Below are 23,971 nucleotides of genomic sequence, written 5' to 3' on the forward strand. Positions count from 1 at the left end.
CTGAGCATCCTATCAACTTGGCTAATACTTTGTAAGTGAAAATTATTCAAATTCATGTTCCAAACACTTTATTAATTCTGTCCTAGGATCAACATAAACAAATGACATCAAAAGTTGATTAAAAGCAAAGGCTAAGAATAAGAATATTTAGTCAAATAATGACTGAATATTTATTTGATAAAATAATTAAAATAACTGGGATGAGAGAGAGATAATATTAGATCTAAGTAAGTATATTTCAAGCTCAATTATTATTGTCCAAAGAATTCTGGTCCTATATCAAGGAAGTCTCACTAATTTGCCAGTAAATAATCCTCGTGGTGCATTAGTGCTGAGCAGCAGAATGCCACAGCTCTCACAGAATCTCAGAGAGTCAGAATATACCACCTAGGTCACCCAGCCTGACCTTACACATTTTACAAGACTTCATTTTAAACCATTCCCAGAAACCTCTTATGTAACCTGTTTCTAAGCATCTGCCATGAATTATAGAAATTAGAGACAGCTAGTTTATCCTATCCACTAGCTCTCTGGGGAGATGATTCTGCTTTCTAACAGCTCCCAATGTAAAATTTATATATACATATGGATACATTCTACTTTTGCTCATTTGTTTTCTAAACTAAATTATTCTATTCTTCATAACAATTCAGGAGCAATCTCTCAGCCACCCCAAACATTTTTTTCTTTAAATATATAAATGCTAACTCTTGTCTCTCCTTTTAAATATGCCCATCATTAGAGAAGCCATAAATGACCAACTTCTTTCATTCATAAATCAATCCCATGATTCTTTAAATCATTATTTCTTGTACTTCCCAGAACTCTTTCCATGGAACATAAATGTGCAGTTAAGATGCATCATTTATCACTTTTAAATATTCTACCCGAAGGGGGAAAGAGTCTGCAAATGGTAATTTCATTCCCATACTTTCACAAAGATAAATTTTTTTCCCAGAATTCATAGCTCTTCTTAAAAGAAGAAAAAAGGTAGAGAGCTGTCTTTTTAACAGCTATTTTAGAAAATAAGACCAGGCAGTCTACTCAAAACACTGACTAATCATAATTGGATAGCTATGTTCTAAATAAAGACTTTTAAGGACAAGTTTTAATTCTACGTTATTCACTATATATAAGAGATAACAATGAAAAATAGTGGGATAATTAGGACTCCATTATTCTTCAATTGCTTCCTTGTTAGTGAAACAGCAAGTAAACATGAAGAGAAAAAGGGTTTATTTAATAAATGACATTGAGATCATTTGTTAGTTTAGGGAAAAACAGATGATTCTGATCCTTCCCTCACCCCCATAAATTTCAAATAGATTGAGTGAAGTATTTGATATTTATTTTAATCCAGCCATTGTTTTTAAAACAAATTTCATTAAACTTCTGGGTGGAGGAAGATCCCAGCATTCAAAAATATAAACAAAGCTATTTAAGAAAAAGATAAATTAGATTACATAAGAAATGAAATTATCTGTGTTTAAAAATGCAAAAGTAAATAATAAACAAGAAGATCTCAACAACCACCATGGAAAGCACATAATTTTAATATTTCAATTAAGTGCTCCTGCAAGCACAAATGACCAAAAGACAAAAAAAACCAACAAAACACTCAAATGAAAAAAAAAATCACTAGAATTCTCAGAAGAATTTCAATCTCTCTTGAAGTAAAAAAAATACAAATTCAAACATAAAATACTCTTTTTACCTATCAATTAGCTGACGATTTTGCAAACAACCAACACTTACTGGATTTGTACTTTGTGCTAGGTATTATCCTAAATCAGAAATTCATTAGACTCTCACAACAACTCTGTGACATAGGTACTATTAGTGTTTCCATTTTACAGATGTGGAAACCAAGGCATGGAAAGAAATGAAAACATCTTATGCTGGCAAGGGGCAATGAAATAAGCACTGAGAATAGAAAATAATTTGATGATATGCCTCAGTAGCCTTAAAAATGTTGATAATCTATCACACAAAAATTCTTATGTTTTCATATAAAAATATTCATGAAATCTGTCCAATTTATAAATTCAACAAATTTTTAAATGAAGATAGTCACTATGTATTATTTACAAAGTTCAAATAGGGGAAAAATCTATATATCTAAAATAGGAGAATTGCTAAGTCAACATGGTATGCTCACATAATGTCACACAATCATTAAAAATTACTTTATAAATAAGTATAATTTGCAAAAGTATGTTATAGTATAAAATGAAGATATAATGATACAAGTAACAAGATGTATATAAATATAATCACAAGTACAGGAAGTGGATTTGTTTAGGATATACACATGTTGATTTACAATGCTGGACACTTGAAACCTATATATTATAAACTAATTTTGAATTAAAAAATTTTAGGTCTAAAAAAATTAAAATGTTTTGATTCTCTTATATGTAGAGAATAACAGGAGACCTTTTAATTTCTCAGCTATTCTACTTTCAAAAATTTTAAGTGTGTACATGTTAAATTTACAAAATTGCAATTAAAACAATGTGTAACCACAAAGAAAAGGTAAAAGGGACCTAAAACCAAAAACTGCAAGTGGTATAATCAAAGACAAAAAAATTGAAAGATCAACGATAAGATAATTAAGCAATGCATAGTTCTCTAAAGAAAAATTTGAAATACAGGAACCTGAAAGAATGAGTGTTTCATTCAACAAAGAAAAATAACTTTAAATTGCTATTGAATTCTTAAGGATGTATCAAAATCATTAATTATGTAAATCAATAATGAAAAATATAGTCAAAAATTGGAGAAATGCAATTATTTTAAAATAGATTGTTACATCTAATAGGAGGAAGGCATGGCTGATAAGTACAGGTTATCAATTGCACTACCTAAGACCATTTTCGAGCACTATCAGAATGAGTGGCTTGGGCAAATTATTTAACCACTCTGAGCCTCATTTTGCTATATAATGTAATAAATACATAAAAGCAACAACCACACCTCACAAAATTACTGTGTGAATTAAATGAAATAATAAGGTACACAAAGAAATTAGCACAGTGACTAACATATCATGCATACAAAAGATAGCAGCTAATACTATCTTTGCCATCATTCATATGTGATTATATATTATAAATCCTTTTAAAATATAATGATTATTTATTCTCTGAAGGAGTTGCCAGTTTTTCGGTATCTACCAGGAAATATGAAGACATAATTCTTCAAGTAGGGTCCCCTTTTTACGATTTTCTTCTCATATTAATACCTCTGCTGTATAATCCAAAAAGATAAACTCATGCCATTTGCATCAACAAGGGTGGAGCTGGAAGGGATTATGCTAAGCAACGTAAGTCAGAAGAAAAAAGATAAATATCGATGGTTTCACTAATATGTGGGATATAGAGAAACTGAATAAAAGGTCAAGAAAAAGACAAAGCTCGCAAGCTGACCATAGATCTGAGGCATACAGTAAGGGAGGGAGAAGAAGGAGTATGAAAACAGGGAAGGGAGGAGCACAAGTCAAATGGTGATGGTTCACGAGTGCTGCGGTGGCGGGATAATTACAGGGTCTACATCTGAGGGAAGAAACCAATTACTGTACAAAAATGAACAACGATGTTAGAAAATAAATTTAAAAAAAAATTCTGCTTTAATCTGAATAGTTCCATCTGCACGCTTATCCACAAAAATCAATATGCCTTAAAGTTACAGTAATGAAGTTTGTAGCACTTTTAACTTGAGTCACTGACAGTCCTGAAGCCAACAACCCAAACACCACCTTCCACTGTTCCTGGGTTATTTCTCACACTGCTTTTCCATTGAATCTACTTTACAACATTTTACTTTGTACCTTTAAAACATTAAAATTCTTCCTTTAATTTCACTTAGAAATTTTTGAGTTTTAGAAAATGAGTTAATCAAATCTGCAGATTCTGAAAATGTTCTAAGGTTTTCTTAAGGAACTCAAAAGCTTTGCCCTTTCTCCTCTCTGGATGCCAGCCAGCTGTCCCCAGTTATTGCCCAACCCCACACCCAAGTCTTGGGCTGCACATGTGCAAGCACTGGCATCTCCTGTAACTAAGGTCCTCACTTATCAGCATGTACTGTCTTAGGACCCCAGATGGCTGTGGGCCTGGCCTTCCACTTTCTCACTACATCCATTCAACCTGAGCGGCACCGTCCATCTGATCTAGTTAGTAACTCTGAAGCTGCCACGTGGCCTCAACCTATTTATCCTGATCATACCTGTGTCCTTACAAGAAATAATCACTGAATTTACATACCTCTGACATAACCATGGAGTGTCTTTTCTTGCTTTCACATGAAAACAAATGGGCTAATAGTTACTGTCTCCATTTTTCTAACTGAAGATACTGAAAGAATCTGTGTATTTCTTCCCTAACAGTAAATGAATAGAACACACATGCTAAAAGTACCCTTTTTTGTTTAGTAAGGGCATTGGCTTGCTTTCTAAGCCCGTATCACAGAACACAGAGAAACCTAGTCTTCAGTGTCCACAATTAGGGAAGAAAGTTGTCCATAATTTACACTCTAAGAAAAGCAATAAATAGGGTCAAACTTCCCCCTTGACCATCTGGAGTCATGCTACCACAGGTTTTTGCAAAGGTGGTAGTCATATCCTTCTGTAATCACCCACAGATTTCCAGAAGACATGAAACTGCTTGGGCTCTCGAACAGCTGAAAACTATTGCAGATATGCAAAAAATATTTTGCTATACTAATTTTCACACACCCTGTTGATAAGAAAAATAATTTTAAATTAAGCATTCTAAAATTCCTGACCGAATTTAATAAATTGCAGTCATTTAAAATGGCTTCGGAATATGCTGAGTGACATAGAAAGATGACCAGATCCTCTCTAGAAAAATCTGTATGTTCTATAACACAGTGTCATTTCACTTGTAAACATTAAAATTAACTTCAAATAGAGGGCACTGAATGTATGAAAATGGTCTCAAAAATCAAAGGAAGTGTTATGGGTAAAAAGGATATTGCCTACATTATAATATATTTTAGAAAAATGTTAGCTCTGCTTCCTGCCTTTACTTAATTTGTATTACCAGAGTTTACTCTGATGGCTTCAGTGATTATGTTATAGACATTGCTTTCTAAATGATAATAGTCAAATTTAATTAATAACGAAAGTACAAATTCCAAACAGTGTGATCAGAGCTAATTCAGCAAAAGCTGTAGGTATTTTTGCAGAATGAGAGAACAATATATTAAAAAGAAAAACTAATGTAATAATGGCTCTTACCAGCCATGAGCATGGGCCACACCAGCACACACATAGTCCTATATACCATTCACATTGTCCCGTCTCTGTCTCTGAAAGCCAGGGATATTGTCAAATGAAGGCACAAACTCTAGTATAAAGAGTTGAAACCTGACATTCCTGTTTCACAAACTCATGCTGCCCCCTTCTGGATACTTTTGGGGGATTATGTGACATTAAAAGCTTAATAAAATGCCATAAATGAGAAGTAATTAAATTTTTTACTAATCTATAATGAACCTATATGCTCATGCAAAGAAACACATATATTGTTATTAAATAATTTACTTTGAAAATTTTTCGAAAGAGTGAGGAAAGAAAAGATGACAAAGAAACACCTAGACTATAGGAGAGTAAGTACGTGACATTCATCCTGGTAATTTTAAAGATACAACCAACATTTCTGTCTTAGAACACCTTTTCCTTAAAAAAAAAAAATTACAAAATGTCAGGACTTGACTTCTTTTTGAATCTACCTAAAATAAAAACTAAAATTCCAATCAATAAGAGCAAAAGAGAAACTTTTCAGTATTTATCTCCATGCTGTGTTTGGTAAATATTTATAATCCTTCAAGTAGCTGATAAAATAAAAGTATTTCCTGCTAAAAGGAAATGACACTGGGGAGGAACAACTTAAGCAGTAGAACCAATATATGATGTCTAATCAGCAAAGCAGTCATTAGCAAATACCAAATTCTTAGAAGTAGAAACTACTGGCTAAGTGAACCAGTTATTAACTAGGCAGTCAACTTATTTGTTAAATTATCACAAAGCTAAAACTGTTTTCATCAGTGCTTTTGAATGTCAACTAAACACAAGAAAAGATTATTAAGCCTATAATAAGTAAATTACAAGTTTTATGTTATTTTCTGACTACCAGACTGCCTTGTGCATGTCTCTCTCTCATGTCCTTGAGCTATGGGGCACCTCAGTCCTGCCCCGGGTCTACAAAGGAGCCCCATTCGCGGTTCAGTGGCTTGTGCGTCTTATGTCTCTGTTAGCTTTCACTCACTACAAAGTTATCTTTAAATTCAACTGGTCAAAAACATTTTATGATATTACTCACTCTAAATGTTTTAAAAGAAACCAGAAAATGCTGTGAATCAACTTACACTACAGTTTTCAGGTGGGACGAGCAGCTGAGTAATCTCACCACCGTGCACGCAGAAGATATGCTTCATTTCTCCTGAAAATATGTCCCAAATTATTACCGAAAAATCCACACCTCCAGAGATCAGGTATCTTTGATCATAACGAGGCGAGACCTGATGAGGATATAGCAGGCACGTGACTTTGTTCCGATGACCACGCAGTGTTCTGTGAGGTGGCCAGCCTGAGAATGCGGTTATGGATTTAAAACATGAAAATTAAAGTCTTACCAAGATTTAACAAACAAAAGTAAACAAGAATCATTAGACTAGCTATAAATGTTATTGTATTTTCTAGAACTGCTCTGTCCAATGCAAGTGCTGCCTGTCACATGGGATTATAGAACACTTGAAGTGTGGCTAGTCAAGATTCATATGTGCTAGAAGTGCAAAACATACATGATATTTTAGAGACCTGGTACAAAATAATAATGTAAAATAGCTCATTAATTATTTGCATATTGATTACAAGTTGAAATAAACATAACACTATATTAAATTTCACCTGCTTCACTTTCAATATGGCTATTAGGAAATTACACATGTTGCTATATTTATATGTATCTATTTCTCTTGGACAACACTGGCCTAAAAGATTATCAGTATTATTAATAATATAGTAATGTTTAATAAGCCATAGACATAACTAAAACTAATGTAATCAACATAAATCAAAGAGATAAACTAGGATACTTCCTTATTTATAGTCCTTAGGTGGTATTTATTCCTATATTAGTTACTAGGCATTTTATTACCTGCACATTAAACTCTCCCAACTTCAGTACACTAATAACTATGCCAATTCAATGTATTTGCTAAAAACAGAGTGCAGGCATTTGTCAAGGCCCCATCATGGCACTCTCTGAATGTTCTAGACATAGGCAGGTTGGCAGAGTACCTCTCCGGAGCATGTGCTCCCCTTGCAGCAGCTGCACGATGGCTGTCTGGGTGGCAGGCACGATGATGATGCTCCCATCCTCACGGCCACAGACCAGCCTCCCGTGTGCTGGGATGTACACACTTGCAGTTACTTTAAGGGGTGTATCACTATTTGGGATCACACTTAGCTGATCTATAATTCCGGCAGGACAAGGGTTCAATTTGTCAAAAGCTTCTTGCAAACTAATCGAAATTGTCATTCTCAATCCTGTGGGGGTTTTGTTTTGTGAAAAAGAAAAACATTTGTGCATGTTAGAACAACAGTTACACACAGTAAACATGCCTATGTCTGATTTAGCAATGTGCCAAAGAGTAATGGTCATCAACTATAATTCCAAGAAGAAAATGTATATTACAAACATTGCAAATTTGTTGCTCAGTGGTTAGTAATTAGGTTGTTAAGTTAAAAGTTGCTAAATATGATTTTCTATTACCTTCTTTACCTTCCTTTTTATCAGGTGTGTCTGATATGTTCCAAATATTCAATCTTCCTGAAGAATCACCCTGAATTAATAGCTTATGGGAGTATTCCCTGCCTCCATAGAAAAACCGGGTAACAGGAGGACAAATCAGCAGCTGCCAGAAAAAACAATTTTTTGTTCAAATGTCTTTAGCAAGCTTTTTAAATAAATATTTCACACATTAACATTTTTTCAAAGATGTTTCAGCATGTTGTCTCAGTACCAGAGTAAAAACGTGTTTATAGCATGAGTGCTCAATAATATTTTAGAGCAATTTTGTAGCATGATGTAATTGTCAACTGATAGTCAAATCCAGTATAACACAAACATTCAAAGATATGAAAATTATTTATGTGTAGTCCTCCTCCAGGATTAGTATTCATATGCTTTTTCTCTGCTATCAAAAACTAATTACTCACCACAACAATGTGATTCATTTAGTAGTCTGTAATTAAATAATGAATACAAAGATAAATGTATTTGCTAAAAACAGAGTGCAGGCATTTGTCAAGGCCCCATCATGGCACTCTCTGAATGTTCTAGACATAGGCAGGTTGGCAGAGTACCTCTCCGGAGCATGTGCTCCCCTTGCAGATAAACCACTCTTTACTAAAAAAGAGAAGTCTCCACTTAAAAGGTCAAAAGGGAGAACTCACTAATCCTAGCTTTTTGTCCATTCCTGATGAGTTGTGAAGAATACCATCAAGTTCAACTTTGGAGCTTGTGCAAACAGAGGATTCCATGTTTTTAATTTAGTGTATTTTTCACTAGGTAGAACATTTTCCTTGGTCATATTTACATAATCAGTTTTAATCTAGCCTGACATCTTATCTATAATCACTAGGAAAAAAAATACTCATTTGGGTTTTGTGTATACTTTCATTTTTAAAATAAATTTTTTTTCAACTTAAGATCGCGTGCCTTCGGTGACTTATTTGAAAATACTAAATGGTGGTGGACTTCAAGTTTAGAGTACTAATTTACAAATATGTAAATATTAAGACATAGAAACTTATCCTGAAAAGCGGTAACATACAGACTTCAGTTTTGACAATTACAGCTAACAAATCACCTCATCACCATATTTGGTATTATTTCCTAAAAAGCACTATGCTATGGAAAGTATATAAACTAAGCATAATCAAATATCTGAGCTTTTAATAAAGTCTGAATATTACTAACCCTTTTAACTGATAAACAATACACTTAACAAGAAGTTGCAATGGTAGCTGTTAAAACCAATATTCTGTATTTTAACACATGGAGTATTTTACATCACATAATACCTATATTTCAATTTAAAAATTATCAGGGAGAGGATATTTAAATAAATATTTTATGTATGTGTTTTATACATTTTTTTTTTAATAGAGGCATGTTTTTCTTTATTTATTTGTTTGCTTGTTTGTTTGTTTTGTTTATACACGCACTGGGTACAGTCAGAAGCGCAGGAGGGTGAGAGAATTCACCAGAGCCAGAGCGGGGAGCAGAGCAGGCAGAAGGACCGAAGTACACTGCTGAGGGGAGCAGCGGGCAGCAGGAGAGGTCTGCACGCCATGTGGGACCCTCCTCCGGTGGCCGGGGAGCAGCCGGGGATCGAACCGGCACTGCAGAGGCCGCGGGCAGCTTCGCAACCCAGCGCTCTACCGCTGCGCCACCGGGGAGGCCCTACATTTTTTAATATAAGTCACTACCCCACAACTTAACTGGAAGTGACTGCTAGCAAAGAGCAGTAACAAGGGTTTATAAGTTAGCACAGTTACAAAGGATCTTAATTATACAAAATATTATAAATTCAGTATAGTCAAAACACTCATGGACAAAAATATTTTCTTTACCTCACAGTCCTGCCACATAGAGAATGGGGACAAAATGTTCAGGACAGTAAAGCTGTGGAAATCCAGGACATTAGCAGAGGAAATTTTATTTCCAAAACCAATATCCTTTTCCGGCTGCTAAAAGAAGTTGCAAATCCAGTGGTAAGTGCTGTTCCAGTTCAACTTTAAAATGATACTAAGTAGGTTTCAGACATCTTAATAATTGTAGTTTTTATAGTGCAAAAACTTTTACTTTTCATTTCTAATGTCTAATGATTTAAATCACTACCTGGTTATGGGAGCTATTGCAATGCCTTGTCCCAGTAATAAACTATTACTAGTATTAGTACATGACTATCTTTGCTGTTCTACACTGACATTTGCCACTGTATCTATAATGGCACAATAATGTTAAATGAATTTACACCATCAATAGGAATTTTCTAAAGAACCAGTTATTTCCACTATGGAATTAGCATAAGTTATTTTTTATTCTTAGAAAAAGATGAAAGCTGTATTACAGGTAAACTCTATGTTTTAAGATGTTTTAAAATTTGGGCTTATAACTGGCGATGTCAAAATAGTTTACAAAATCTAACATGCCTTGGATTGTATTGAATATTTCAAATGCTAAGTTATCAAAAGACACTAATAAACTTAGCTGGAATTTTTTTCAATGAAACTATCAATTATAAGTGATACCTGAAGGTTTTTACCTCTTTATCTGTTCGATCCAAGAGTTTGTGTTGTACAGGAGGAATTAAATTTTCAACTGCTTTTCCCACATCACTGCGGAAAGAATCACTAGCTGGAAGGCAACTGGAAATGAAAATACACATAGTTCAATTAAAATACTGATATTGGCACATTCAATAATTGAATAAAATTCATTCTATATTTACTAAGTAAAAAAACATAATGACATTAAATATTTAATACCATAAGATGAGGGCTTTTTTGACAGTGGACCAAAAAAGTGGCTTTTTAAATTATAGTTAAATCAAATGTAGGCATGAAATTTAAAATAATTAATATTATTAAAACATCCTGCTTCAAATAAGCAAAAATCCAACTAACTTTCGTAGTTAGAAAAATAAAATTGCAAATCTAACAATCAGATCTGAAATTTTTTACCTAAATTTTATATATATATATATATATATATATATATATATATATCTCACACATTTCACTCATACTTTCAGGTTTTACCCCAAATTCGTAATCTTTTACTTTAGATTAGAATCCTACTTAGTATTTACTGAATACCTGGCTGGTAATTTGTAAATATAGCTTTGTCCGCTTTCAGTCCAAATGATGACTTTATCTGCTGATATAAAGTCACCTCCAGTCCATGTCTGTCCATTTTCACTAGGACCTGAACACAACAGGGAATAGTCTCCAGCATCAAATACCTACAAGAAACAAGAAATTCATAATCTATACTGGTGTAATTTTACTAAGATAAAGCCACATTTTAACTAAAACAAAACAAAACTTCTGGAAATATATTTAACACACATCTCAGTTTAAAACACTTGCCAGTGCACCTCAGAAGGCGACCATTTCACTAGAGGAAACACAGGGGGGCCCCCCAGCTGTGAGCAGTCTCCTGGTGTTTGGGGCTGCAGACCAGGATAAGTGGAGCAGGGTGCTCCCCTACACAAGGAGAGGGTCCCTGCCTTTCTTACCCAGAGAAAGACGTGAGCCTACAAAGAATGACAAGTAACAAGGAACCAAGTTCCAGAATGTGTGATTAAGACTCTTGTTTTATTTCTATGTCTAGTAACATTTCTAACAATCAACTATAATATCAGAGTAACTCCTTACTAATAGGGAGAATTATCTTACTTTACCTTATTTCATCAATGTTCTAAAATACTGTCCATAGGAAGTTAATACTGTTTCATTATTCAATAATTTTCACATATAAAAATCAAATCCCTAAAATTTCATCAACAACACAGGTTACTGACCTCACATTTGGAAGGTGCATTGAAGTTTACAATGTGTCTTTACAATCATTATCTCACATGACCTTTGAATCACTGCAGGAGGCAGGCAGGAAAGAATTGCTACCCCAGGCAGACAGAAAACTGCCACAAGTAAGGGTTACATCACCTGCTCAAGGTCACATCCAGTAAGGACAAACTCTGTTTTTATCATTTCTACCAGAATTTATCTTACGACTTTCAATATCTGATAACAATATATTCTATGTTGCTAAAAAAACAAAACAAAAGATTCCCTGGGAGAATGAGTATTCAATGGTCCAGAATTCTTATTTTATTTTTCTTTAAAGAAAAAAACACTGGAGTTGTTTGTGCAGAGCTTTGAAATTAGAACAAATCCTAGCCAAATTTACCGAGATTTTCTATTATATTCATCAGTATATCACACTAGGCAAGATAATAAGAGTCAAGACAAGTGCAAGAAAGAATAATTAGAAGAAACTAGCCATCCAGCCCTATTATCTATTAAAACAAATTACAAAGCTATAGAAAATAAAACAATACAGTACCAATTTACATAAACACAGATGAATCTTTAAGTCCAGAAACAGATTGCAGTAATATAGGAATATAGTATATTATAAAAGCATAACAGTAGGAAAATGAATTATTCAATAAGTGGCATCAGGAACTAAGGGGGGGAGGGGGCCATCTGGACTAAAAATAAAATGGAATGTACATCTCATAATTTATATAAAATGAATCCCAGATTAAAGATTTAGAGGTATCCAAAGTAAAACCATATAAATACTAAGGAAAAAAATTTTAATCACTTTTTGGTGTGCCTTTTAGAACCTATCAGAGGTTTAAGAAATCATAAAAGATGATAACTTAGCCATATTAAAAGTGAAAACTTCTTTTTGGCAATAAATATCTGACTAGGTCACTCTGGTGGGTTATAGCACTATCTTGTGTTGTTTTAATATGCATTTCCCTGATGATTAGCAAAGAAACATCTTTCTATACAGTTACTGGCCATCTGGCTTTTCTCTTTTAGGAGATGCTTTGTTCATTTTCCTATGTACATCTGTCTCCTATGGGCATCTGTTTTTCTTCCTTGTATGCAGTTGTCTTTTATTAATACCAGACAAGTTCTCCATCACATGTGCAGGTTGTCCTGTCTTCTCTCATTCTGTGGGATGCCTTTTCACTCTTAATGTGTGCATCTAAGAAAAGGTTGTTCTCACATGAGTACAACATGCTTAAAATGAGTGTATAAGATAACTAGCATTAGATGCAGTCTCTGGGAAACAGAAGAGAAAAACCAGGTTAAATGGGTGTGTACATTTCACTGTATCCTCTTGCACTGCTTTTATTATCATTTGCACATGTTTTACATTTTAAGACACAGCAAGGATTCCATAGCACCACATAACCAAGCAGCCACTAGCTTTTCTCTCTAATCTGACTGCAAAACAGTAGCCATGGCAACGAGGTTAGATGGCACTGCCCCAATCAATCCATTCCTGCTCTGAGGCAGCATAGCATGGTGACAGACAGCAACTGTCTCCATCAGGCTACTTGACTGGAAACCCAGGAACTCCAATACCACTTGAATAACCTTAGTAGAGTTACTGGTCTCCCTGTGTCCCAGTTGACTTATTTGCAAAATGGGGAAAGTAACAATTCCCACGGTGCTAAGCAGCCTCTAAGATGGATTGCTGATCACGACTCCTGGCAATCATACCCTTGTGTAATCTCTCCCTTGAGTGTTGACTGGATTTTGTGATTACTTTTAGAGAACAAATGTGGCAGAGGTGAAATGAGATCTTAGTTCTAAGATTAGATGGGTCTTGGCTACCAATTCTCTTGATCACTTACTCTGAGGAAAGATGGTTCCCATGTGCTGAGCTGCCCTAGGGAGAGGCTCACATGGCAGGGAACGAATGTCTCCAGCCCACAGACAGCCAGACCTGAGGCCTGCCAACTGCCACGTGAGTAAGCATGGAAGCAGATCTTTCCGCAGTTGAGTCTTGGGATGAGATCACGCTTCTGCCAACACCTTCACAGTTGCCTCATGAGATACCTTGAGTCAGCAGTATCCAGCTAAGCCACATCTGGATTCCTGACCCACAGACACTGGTTGATGAGCCAAGTTTGTTGTTTTAAATTGTAAGTTTGAAAGTAATTTTGTTGTGCAGGATTAGATAACTCATATACCTAGCCTCGGATAGTATGAGGCGTGAAAGAAAAAAATGTAAAGCTTTGAAAATATGCTAGGCACAAGTATGCACCAAATGCTGGCTCTTTTTCTATTATGGAAAAATTAAAGTCTCATAGTCTAACTCCTTCCATCATCAGCGCTGACGTGATGGAGGAAAACCCTCTGACTCCAACACATTACAACAGAACAACAATTTGGAATAAAAATAAACTATGAAGATATGTCTACTCTGCAAGAAATTCACTACCACATGTTGTATGGACAGGATACTGACTAAAATAGTAACAAAAGATGGTAATTAAGATCAATAGAATACTAGTCATTAACTGACTCATTCTATAAACAAAAACAAAGATAACTCTATATAGTCAAACCAAATACTTCAAAATATCATATCCAAATCAGACATGAATTCCAAATGAGCAAAGTCTTGCACCAAACTCTTCCACACAATTACCCTTGGATGACTGATAAAACAAAGTCTTGAAGCATTAGAAATACCTTTTTTCACAGCTTTTTAGGAAGTTATCTTACCCTCCAATATTTGGAGCACACTACCAAAAGTGACCGCTGTGTGAATGCACAGAAAGAGATGCTTTGGCAATTCTGACAATAAATTGGTTTGGATTCCTCCTCAAATATTGGCTCAGTATCCTGAAAAGAGAGAGATCTGTAAAACTTTAGAAATGACTAGGTTCTCAATTAAAATTGTCACATTATAATAGAGAAAACAAAAGGAATAAAGGCATCACTCTATTATAGGCATCACTTTATTAAAGGCATCACTTAATATATCCCTCATGTCAGGCCCTGCATGAGAACTAATGTAGTAAAAAGCAGCAAAAATACACCCTCAAAACATCTGGACACAACATTTTTGCTACAAAGGTCTCAGGATAAAAATACTGCAAAGAGTGAAAGCATTATCACTCTGGTCAGGACATATGATAAAAGCCTGAGTCAATCCCAATTTTTGTAGCTATGGGCACTTTTAGGTTAAAACAAAATAATCAATTCCTCCAGTTTCTCCCAATTCAATGCCCCAAAATTCCCTAGCTGAAGAGATTAAGTGCCAATGTTTTAAAAAAATTGATCTCCCCTTCTAATTGATAAAAATCTAACAAAGAATTGAAGCCCAAGAACTAAGAAACCTAAAAATGCTTTATATGCTTTTTGTAGAGGTTTGCTTGATTTTTTGCCCTCAGTTAAACTACTCTTTAACTGTTAACTTAAGTAGAAGTAACTGAGGAAAATTCCATCTCTTCCATGTTTTTCTATTTCATATTATTTGCAGTTTCTCTATTTCATATCCCTGACAGAGCAGACATACGCCATCAAAGATAAAAAGCCTAATTCACTTACAGAGATATTGTTCTAGAGCATCTTCTGTGCTAAGTCAGTAAGACTATGGAAAAAGAATAGTTTTTCTTTTCCTTTTAAGAAAAAAAAAGGAAGGGGTCTTTCTCTTGAAAGAGGGCCTCCCTGGTGGTGCAGGGGGTTAAAGTCTCAGCACTATCAAGCTATCACTAGCCACTGTGGCATGAGTTTGATTCCCAGTCAGGGAGCTACCCACTTGGCACAGCAGACCTCTCCTGTTGCACCCGCTGCTCCCCTCAGCAGTGTATCTCAGTCGATCCGCCTGTTCTGCTCCCTACGCTGTCTCTGGTGAATCCTCTCAAACTGCCCCCCCAACCTCTGGCCTACACCCCAGTTCTTGTATGGGAAGAAAGGAAGGGAGGAGGCAGGAAGGAAGGAGGAAGGAAGGAAGGAAGGAAGGAAGGAAGGAAGGAAGGAAGGAAGGAAGGAAGGAAGGAAGGAAGGAAGGAAGGAAGGAAGGAAGGAGGGAGGGAGCACATCATTACTGAAATGTAAAACTCCACCAGAAGAAAAAAAGAAATGTCATTTGCAGTCTCAGCGGCCTCACCTGCATGCCACTGATCTCGGAGGTGACAATCCACACCTTCAGGATGCCAGTCACCGAGAGCGCCACCACAGTGTCCTCTAAGCCAAGGAAGAAGCAGCCAAAGTTACAAACCTCATATGCTAGTTTCCTAAACATGGTTTGCCTTGTTGGGTTTTTTTCCAACTAAATCAAAACTGACTTTTTCAAATTTATGTTTATGGAGGTAGTATACATGGTTCACTTTAATACAATTAGGTAATATATTTCAAATTAGCATAAAAGCCTAATTCTATGCTTCATTAGAATTATGCTATACTTCATTCGATACTTCCAAAAACTGATTTGGAAACACAAATTAATAGAAATGACCAAGAGTTTGGAATTCAAAGAAAAGATGCTTCTAGCTATTTGAATCTATTTTTTTTTTTTTCAATTTCTAATCAACACGTTTCTAATAACCTTAAATGTTCTTGATTGCTCTGGTAACAAAAAACTTTCACACTTCAAAGTTCATGGTAATTATTTGTCACAGATGAGTGGTCATCTTATTTCTTTACCACAAGCACTTCCCCTTTGTCCACACGCCTTCTAGACATTTGCCTGCCATCTAGACATTTAACTGCACATTATATCCTCCGTAGTCAGTGATCAAGGGAAAGATGATATAAACCTAAATTCATAAGCTTTGGATAAGAAAGAAGTCACAGCACCACAGTAACAAATGGGAACTTTGAGAGGAAGAACATTAGAAAGCAGGAGAGGGGCAGGGGTTAAAATCACGTCTTTCTCCCTAATTAACCAATGAAAATGTGAGCCACTTAACTAACTGGTCTTAAATTAATTTGCATATCTATAAGCAAATATCAGTGGGTAATGACAGTATTTACACCTCAATAAGTTGTTATGAAAAATTAATACAAACCACAGATAGAGCAACCCTCACATTAATAAAGATTAGCTATTATTGTTAACAAGAATTGTTTGCCATCTCTAAGTAAAAGATCTTAACCACTGAAGATAGTTCCTTAGATAATATAAGTCACTGGAAGCTACTGATTATAATTCCACGATCCCTGTATTGAGAAGCTGTGAAAACTTCTCATGAGTCTGTCGATTACAATAAACATTCCTTGAAAATCTCCAATATCCACAGATTAGAATAATGTAAATGCAAATAAAAAATTTATATAATACCGAAGTTATAAATGGATGACATTTAGAATTTCATGCAGATCACAAAATTCTCTATTAGTCATGTTCTATCCTGTCCATACTAGTGTGCACATGAATGTCATATATGGAAAGAACATAAAAATTCAAAATGTGCAAACTACTTGTCACAAATTCCTCCTCATCTTTCAAGTCCTAGCAGACTCCATCTGATCTGGGCAGTCTCCCTGCTTAGCCTGAAGCCCCTTCATGGCCTTGGCTAACTCCAGCCTCTCTGCACTTTTTTTTAACCTCGTCACTCTTTATACCCTGGACTCTCATTTGTTTAATATCATTCTCCTTTACTAGAATCTGAGTCCCTTAAGTACTTCAATCACCTGTACCTAGAGAATAATACACACTCAAATATTTGATGGGTGGTTGTTAAGTAAAAAGCTATGCACTGATTTCCACCCTGAAGAGGTTATAGAGGAAAGCTACATAGACTGACTGCTGTCCACTAAGGGGAGGCTGTGTCAAGCAGTGGTTAAGGAAACTACTCTGCCATCCATCTGGCCATTGGTCAGCCACGGACTTGCTATGACCTTGGCAAAGCTGGCACTACCCTAAACCTCATCAGTCTCCTCTTCTACACAACTGATAACAACAGTGCCTACTCCACTGGGTGATGTGAGAACTGATGACATATGGACATGTGTAGCAAGGTGCCTGATACTGTGAACACTCCATAAATGACATCCTCATCATGGTGCTAGTTACAGGTCAGTCTTTACAGAAGAGCACAAAACCATGAAGCCACTTGGGAGCGAAAGAATGATCCTAAAATGGTTTATAAGAATATATTCAATGTTCATCTGAGGGGGTGGGGGGAAGCAAATATTGTCTAAAAAATGTTAAAAAATGATAAACGTTAAAATTTAAAAAAAGAAAAAAGAATATATTCAATGTTCAACGTTCATTATTGCTCTTTTGCTGAACTATTTTACTTTTGTTCTCGTAGTTATTGTTAAAAGGTTTCAATGGAAATGAAGAGAAGACAGTAGTGTTTATATAGCATCAACTTTCATTAAATTAAACTGTGTGTGATTTCCCTTTTCATTATCTTCACATAAAGTGACAAAACCAAGCATCAGAAATACACAGGGAAAACTACTGTTCCTCCCACCATACCTCCAAGGGGTTAAGATATTCTACCTCTACCTAGAAAAATCACCACCACCCCCCACTCTAAGATTGCCAAAACCAAGTAATCTGTCCCATGGAATGAAGACAACAGCCTTTTAAAGTCCTAATTCAATCAATAATTCTTCATGAAGGTAGAGTCAGACCATCAATTATTAAAGTCATTATTTCTTAATAGAAGAATAAAACCAAATGTATTAACATAAGATAAATTATAGAACTCTATAACATTAATTAAAATGTTAGTAAAACTCTGTAATGTTAGTAAAATCAACATTAAGTCATGGCACTGAAGTTCCTACAGGCACTGCCCACTGACCTTGTGTTCGGTTGGATCGAATAATGCTCATGGAGCTAATCCAGTCAGGAGAGATCTTGGAAACTAAAGAATATAAAACCTCAAGGCTGGTGGCATCCACAACGAGGATTTCAGGATAATGGCCATGGCATAAAAGCCTTCCTTCTCGCTGATTTCCAACAGAGAACTGGTAGAACTGAAACAGGAAAGATTTTTAAGTATTCTCTTTTAATTTCATACTTGATTCACCTGCATTCACTAAACTTATTATGAGATCCTTCTAAATGTTCAATTTATTAATGTTTTCAGACATGTACTATGTGGTAAATATTATATTGTGCCTACATACACACATAGACACATATCATTATATTAATATTTGAAAATATATAAGAAAAGATATTCTTTTTCTAACACCCATGGTTCTGAACTATTTAGGAGAATTCATGATAATTCTTTCTTATTCTTTTATATCATCTAAAACAGGGCTGTTGAATGACAATTCAACAGTATTAGTTTCATAAATCAAAGCAAAAGGAAAGCTCAGGTCATAAAACTATGTGAATTTTATACAAATATGAATAGGCGAGTAAAGGTTTGTAATTACTGGTTATTAACAAATAAAATTTAGAAGCTGACTGACATACATGTGTATAATAATCAAAAGTAAATTTTGATTAATGAATGTGTTATTTCAAATCAGGGTATGAGTCATCTTTGCAAACCATTCTCATAGCATACAATTATAATCTGTGCAAGAAAAATAGAGGAAGAACCTACACAATAATAATTTACATGTGTTCATACCAAGAACCACTCAAAAGGATAAAATGGGTTTCTGGGCCAGAGAGCTAATGAAGAATAACTATCAAAGCAAAAGCAAGACCTTTATCAAAGGACGTGTCTGCCCTTGGCCTCAAGAAAATGATTCTCTTAGTGAACTGATTCACCTATGGGATTTTAGAAATCCATGAAGACGTGTAGCATCTAGCCCACAACTCCCCGAGGGAATGGACCCCATGCGACTCTTGTGAGGGCATGCTGGGTAAGCACAAAGGGCAGTGCTGTGAGGAGATAACTAGGAAACCTGCGTCCAGGCTGTCCCCACACTCAGGATTCCTGTTCTTAGAGCTCAACACTACATGAAGGAATATGATCTTTTTTCCAACAATGGAGTATACCGCATAAGGAATAAAACTTCTAAATCATAAACACTGATCATGGGATGCATTAGCTAAATGCAAGGCAGCACCACTAAAACGCCAAGGGGGAGAAGGGCTTCTAGTAATGCAGCCTCCTGTCAGGGTACACTTCTGTCTCTCAGAAGGGTGATTCCAAAAACACAACACAGTCCCCAGGAACCACCACATATACTGTGACTATCCAACTCCAGCCAGGAGAGACCGGTGCACCAATCCCTGGAGGAGAGCCTCCTCCGAGGGCAGCGTATTACATTAGACTTGCCTGCCTACATCCTCTCTTGTGCTTTAAAGGTAAAATCCCAAACAACCTTCCAAACACTCAATGAGCTTCTGAGACACTTTGACATGGTCAAGTTGGCCTGAATGGAGAAATAAGTTTTCCTAATATTTAAAAACGGATGTCCCCTCTCTGACAATTTAACAAGTTGATATTTCCTTCTGAAGTCAGTGTCAATGTCACCAAGATTTATCATTTCTATCTATACATATATTAAAAAAAAAACCCTGCTTTTGAACCCGAGAGGGCACAGACCACACAGCCAGCAACTGGCACATACTAGCCAATTGGTCAAAAAGCATCTTGTACTGGAGGGGGCTGTCAATCCAGATGCCAAAGACATAACACAGGATCTGATATACTGTAAGCCCAGAAAATATGTTGAATAAATGTAATTTTTCTCAAGATATAAACCCAAAGTTTTTAAATCATAAAATTATGCAATGGTCAAAACATTTATATCCAATGAATTAAAGACATTTCAGTAATTTTAATTAAAATAACTTATAAAGGCAATGAATTTAAAGAATATCATTACCTTTTTCCCCTTACAAATCTTGATGATTCATCATATAATCAAAAACTGAGCAACATACACCTTTCAAATAAAAACCTTATATTGTAACAGCATTAAAGGAGCAATTTTTAAGAAGCTTTGCCAGCTTAAGAAATTGTCATTAAAGACCTATTATCTCGGGCCTCCCCGGTGGCGCAGCGGGTTGAGCGCTACTCTGTGAAGCAGTCCACAGCCTCTGCAGCATGAGTTCGATTCCCGGCCGGCCAGGGAGAAACCCACATGGTGTGGCAGACCTCTCCCACCTCACCCGCTGCTCCCCTTCAGCAGTGTCTTTGGTCCATCTGCCTGTTCTGCAACCCATCTCTCTGGTGAATTCTCTTGCCCTTCCCCACCTCTGACCTGTACCCCAGTTCTTATATAAATAAATCTTTTAAAAAAAGAAAAGACCTATTGTCTCACTAACCACTGACTCACCCCAAAACATTTTCCATTGTTTTTCTAATCTGTGTTAGGAAAGAGGGCTTTCTTTCTAAGCAAATGATTTTGTTTGTTTTAAAAGGGGTAGTATCATGTAACAGAAGGAACACAGTCCCTCGCTTTGAATAAAGCTGATTTGGGATCCTGGCGCCAGGAATGACTCACTGTGAGACTAGGGCAACTCAAGTAATCACTCTGGGTCTAAGGTTCCTTACATGTAAAATGATATGCTCCTACTTAATTTTGAAGGATCTGGGGAAACGAAAGGAGACACTAGACAAGAATTACCTACGTAATATTTGCTCAATAAATGTGAGTTCACTTCTCTTCCCATTCCTTCCCCCTTGAGAATATCAATATTATTTTCCATATTCTTAGTAATTTGCCCAGCACTCAACACAGTAAGTGATAAGTGAACTCAGGCACAAAGAACTTGACAATTATGAAAGAGTAAGAAAAAAATACCAAGAATATTGTCAGAAACTGGAAAATGCTGCGTAAATTCCTGCCTAAGTCAAGCAGATGAAATGGTCATTTCTTCTACAAAGTCAGAAAGTCAAAAAATGTACCCAGGTCATGAGCAATAAAAAGGATATGATGTGATTCTTTTTATTGGATATGTGTCAATCATGAATGAAAGCATGGAGACTTTAGTAAGAGTGAATTCCATTATTTGGGGTACAAAGCACTTCACTTAACCCAGTAGTAAAGGGGACCATACTCGGGGACCTAGGGTAGCCAGAAAAAGATAAAGCAGCAGAAGAACTGGTTTGCCCTACATCTTTCCCCATCAGTGTCCTCCACTTTATTATCCTCCCACTTTACCACCTTATAAGCGAGATTTTCACTGCTTTTGCCACAATTCTAGTCTTTCTGTCCTATTGCCCATCCCCATTCATTTTTCATATAACTATATAGGGTCAGTGTTTTAGAAAGATTTTAAAAATTATATATTTTTCTGTAATAATTTGTGCTGACTTGGTCAGTTACTCGAATAGATACTAACCTGTATGCCGGTATGCGTGCAGGCTAGTTTTGTGAATTCAATACATCGGCCATCATTCACATCCCAAAGACACATCTCTCTGTAAAACAAAACAGCCAGCCTTAAATTCAACTTTGTCAACTTAAGTATCCATTAAAACTGATTTCAGACAAAGAAGGAAATAATCGTTAGTGCTAGTCATCAAAAATGCTGGTCCTCCCATCCCACCCTCACCTTAACCCTGCCCCACCCTGACTCTGATCCACATTCCTTCCTAACACGGGATAGGGCTGCACTTCCTGATTCCCTTTCATTGATAATTGTATGAATAGTTCTGGTAAGAACTGATGTAAGGCCCTGCAGAACTCTCTCCTCTGCCTACATTCTAGACAGTATCTGCTTCAGGCAGTGGTTGCTCTATCACCCTCTACCTAAAGTAAGCATAATAACAAAAAGAGCAAAGTCCCAAGTGATAAATGGGAGGCAAGTGACAAAACCAAGAAATAAATTTTTCATGTAAACTACTGAGATTTTCCACTGGTTATCAACATCACTGGAAAATTTAGCACAGCAAAACACGAAAATTAAAGTCAACTGAATTTTAAACCTCTGCGAATTAAATAAATATAACACTCCATTTTCATTCCTATATTTATTGCAGAAGTTTTGAGTACATAACAAAAAGAAACTTTGGTAAGAACAAAGCTGAAAATCAGAAATGTCAATATACCTTGTCTTTTAAAGATATAAACTTAAGGGCCTCCCTGGTAGTCCAAGGGGTTAAGATGCAACCTATGAAGCAATCCGCAGCCACTGTAGCACGAGTTCAATCCCTGGCCAGGGAGCAACCCACATGGTGCAGCAAACCTCTCCTGAGTTGCCCGCTGCTCCCCTCAGCAGTGTACTTTAGACAATCTGCCTGTTCTGTTCCCCACTCTGTCTCTGGTGAATCCCCTCAACCCCCACCCCCATGCCGCTGGCCTGTACCCCGGTTCTTATACGTATAAATAAATAAATCTTTAAAAAAAAGATACAAACTAAAGATTTAATAGGAGACAATAATAAAATGTAATGATCCAGATATCATTAGGATTTTCTTCAGGATGCCCTGTCCTATATTTCACATGGTATAAAACAATTCTTGAAAAGATCATAAACCTATATAAAACATGCATTCTAATGGGGATTACTATTTAAAGGACCAAAAGGTACTATATTTTTACCTGATGCTGCCCTTCTTATTCTAAACAGTTCTACAAGATTCTTTTCAAGTTTATAATTTATGAGCGATGGAGCAGGCAAGTTCCTAAATAATTCTCCTTCAATTCCCTAATTCTCTTCAATAACATATTATATAAATAAACCATTTTCTAAACCCCAAAAAATAGTTTTAAAAATTCCTTACACTCTAGATCCTACAACTACTGCCCAACGATCTCTCTCAACAAAAGCCAGTTATACTGAAATTTAGGAACATATGTGGCTATGTCAGTGTGTTAACATACATCAATATAACTCTGAACTTTTGCATGACTTCATCTTCCAAATTTATGCTAGCCTAGATTCACTCAGGTTTTTTAAAGCTCTCAAAGTTTCTGCCAATTCAATAAAAATGCAGGAGGGTTAATGATCATGCTTTCACTTTTACAGTATTATGAATTTCTCAAAAGCCAGGCAGAGCTATAATCATAAATTATAATAAAACTATTATAAAAAATCCTTTAAAATGATAAAATTCACATTTTAAAAACCATATTTCAAATATCCCTCTTTCAGTTGACACAACTAACGCATTTATTTAAAACATATGCCAAAAGGAAAAAAAATCCCTACTTACTAATATACTGGTACTTATGAGAGGGAAAAGTGAATAATACTTACCCACTTTCAGAGGCACTGACAATATACTGCTTGTCACTAGAAGCACAGGCCTTAGACAAACAAGTGATTGAAGCTGTGTGGCCAAACAACAATGCTCGAGGATTAACCTAGAAATACAAAAATATGTTGATGTGAAGAGCAAATTTTTCAAAATTACTATTTTTAGAAACTATTATAAATTTACTATAAATATACAGATATGGATGACTTCTCAAGTCTAAAGCAAAACAGTGACTCCCATCCATTTAATGCTTACAATCACA

General features: G+C 35.7%; 1 protein-coding gene across 2 annotated transcripts in view; it reads right to left on the reverse strand.

Moving 5' to 3' along the window:
- The window catches only part of WDR7 (WD repeat domain 7), a 286,826-nt gene that overhangs the window by 240,485 nt on the left and 22,370 nt on the right, over positions 1 to 23,971 (reverse strand). For both annotated transcript variants that reach the window (XM_037508477.2, XM_054694021.1), the window contains exons 4-13: positions 23,709 to 23,815; positions 21,849 to 21,927; positions 18,391 to 18,565; positions 15,741 to 15,817; positions 14,351 to 14,470; positions 10,910 to 11,055; positions 10,357 to 10,459; positions 7,797 to 7,938; positions 7,322 to 7,570; positions 6,388 to 6,608 (exon numbers count right to left, since the gene is read on the reverse strand). In XM_037508477.2, coding sequence (XP_037364374.1) covers positions 6,388 to 6,608; positions 7,322 to 7,570; positions 7,797 to 7,938; positions 10,357 to 10,459; positions 10,910 to 11,055; positions 14,351 to 14,470; positions 15,741 to 15,817; positions 18,391 to 18,565; positions 21,849 to 21,927; positions 23,709 to 23,815 — 1,419 coding nt within the window. The remainder of the gene's footprint in view (positions 1 to 6,387; positions 6,609 to 7,321; positions 7,571 to 7,796; positions 7,939 to 10,356; positions 10,460 to 10,909; positions 11,056 to 14,350; positions 14,471 to 15,740; positions 15,818 to 18,390; positions 18,566 to 21,848; positions 21,928 to 23,708; positions 23,816 to 23,971) is intronic.

The sequence above is a fragment of the Talpa occidentalis genome, unplaced genomic scaffold (genome assembly GCF_014898055.3).
Source record: "Talpa occidentalis isolate TD23 unplaced genomic scaffold, MPIMG_talOcc4v2.1 talOcc4.13, whole genome shotgun sequence".
Classification (NCBI taxonomy): Eukaryota; Metazoa; Chordata; class Mammalia; order Eulipotyphla; family Talpidae; genus Talpa; species Talpa occidentalis.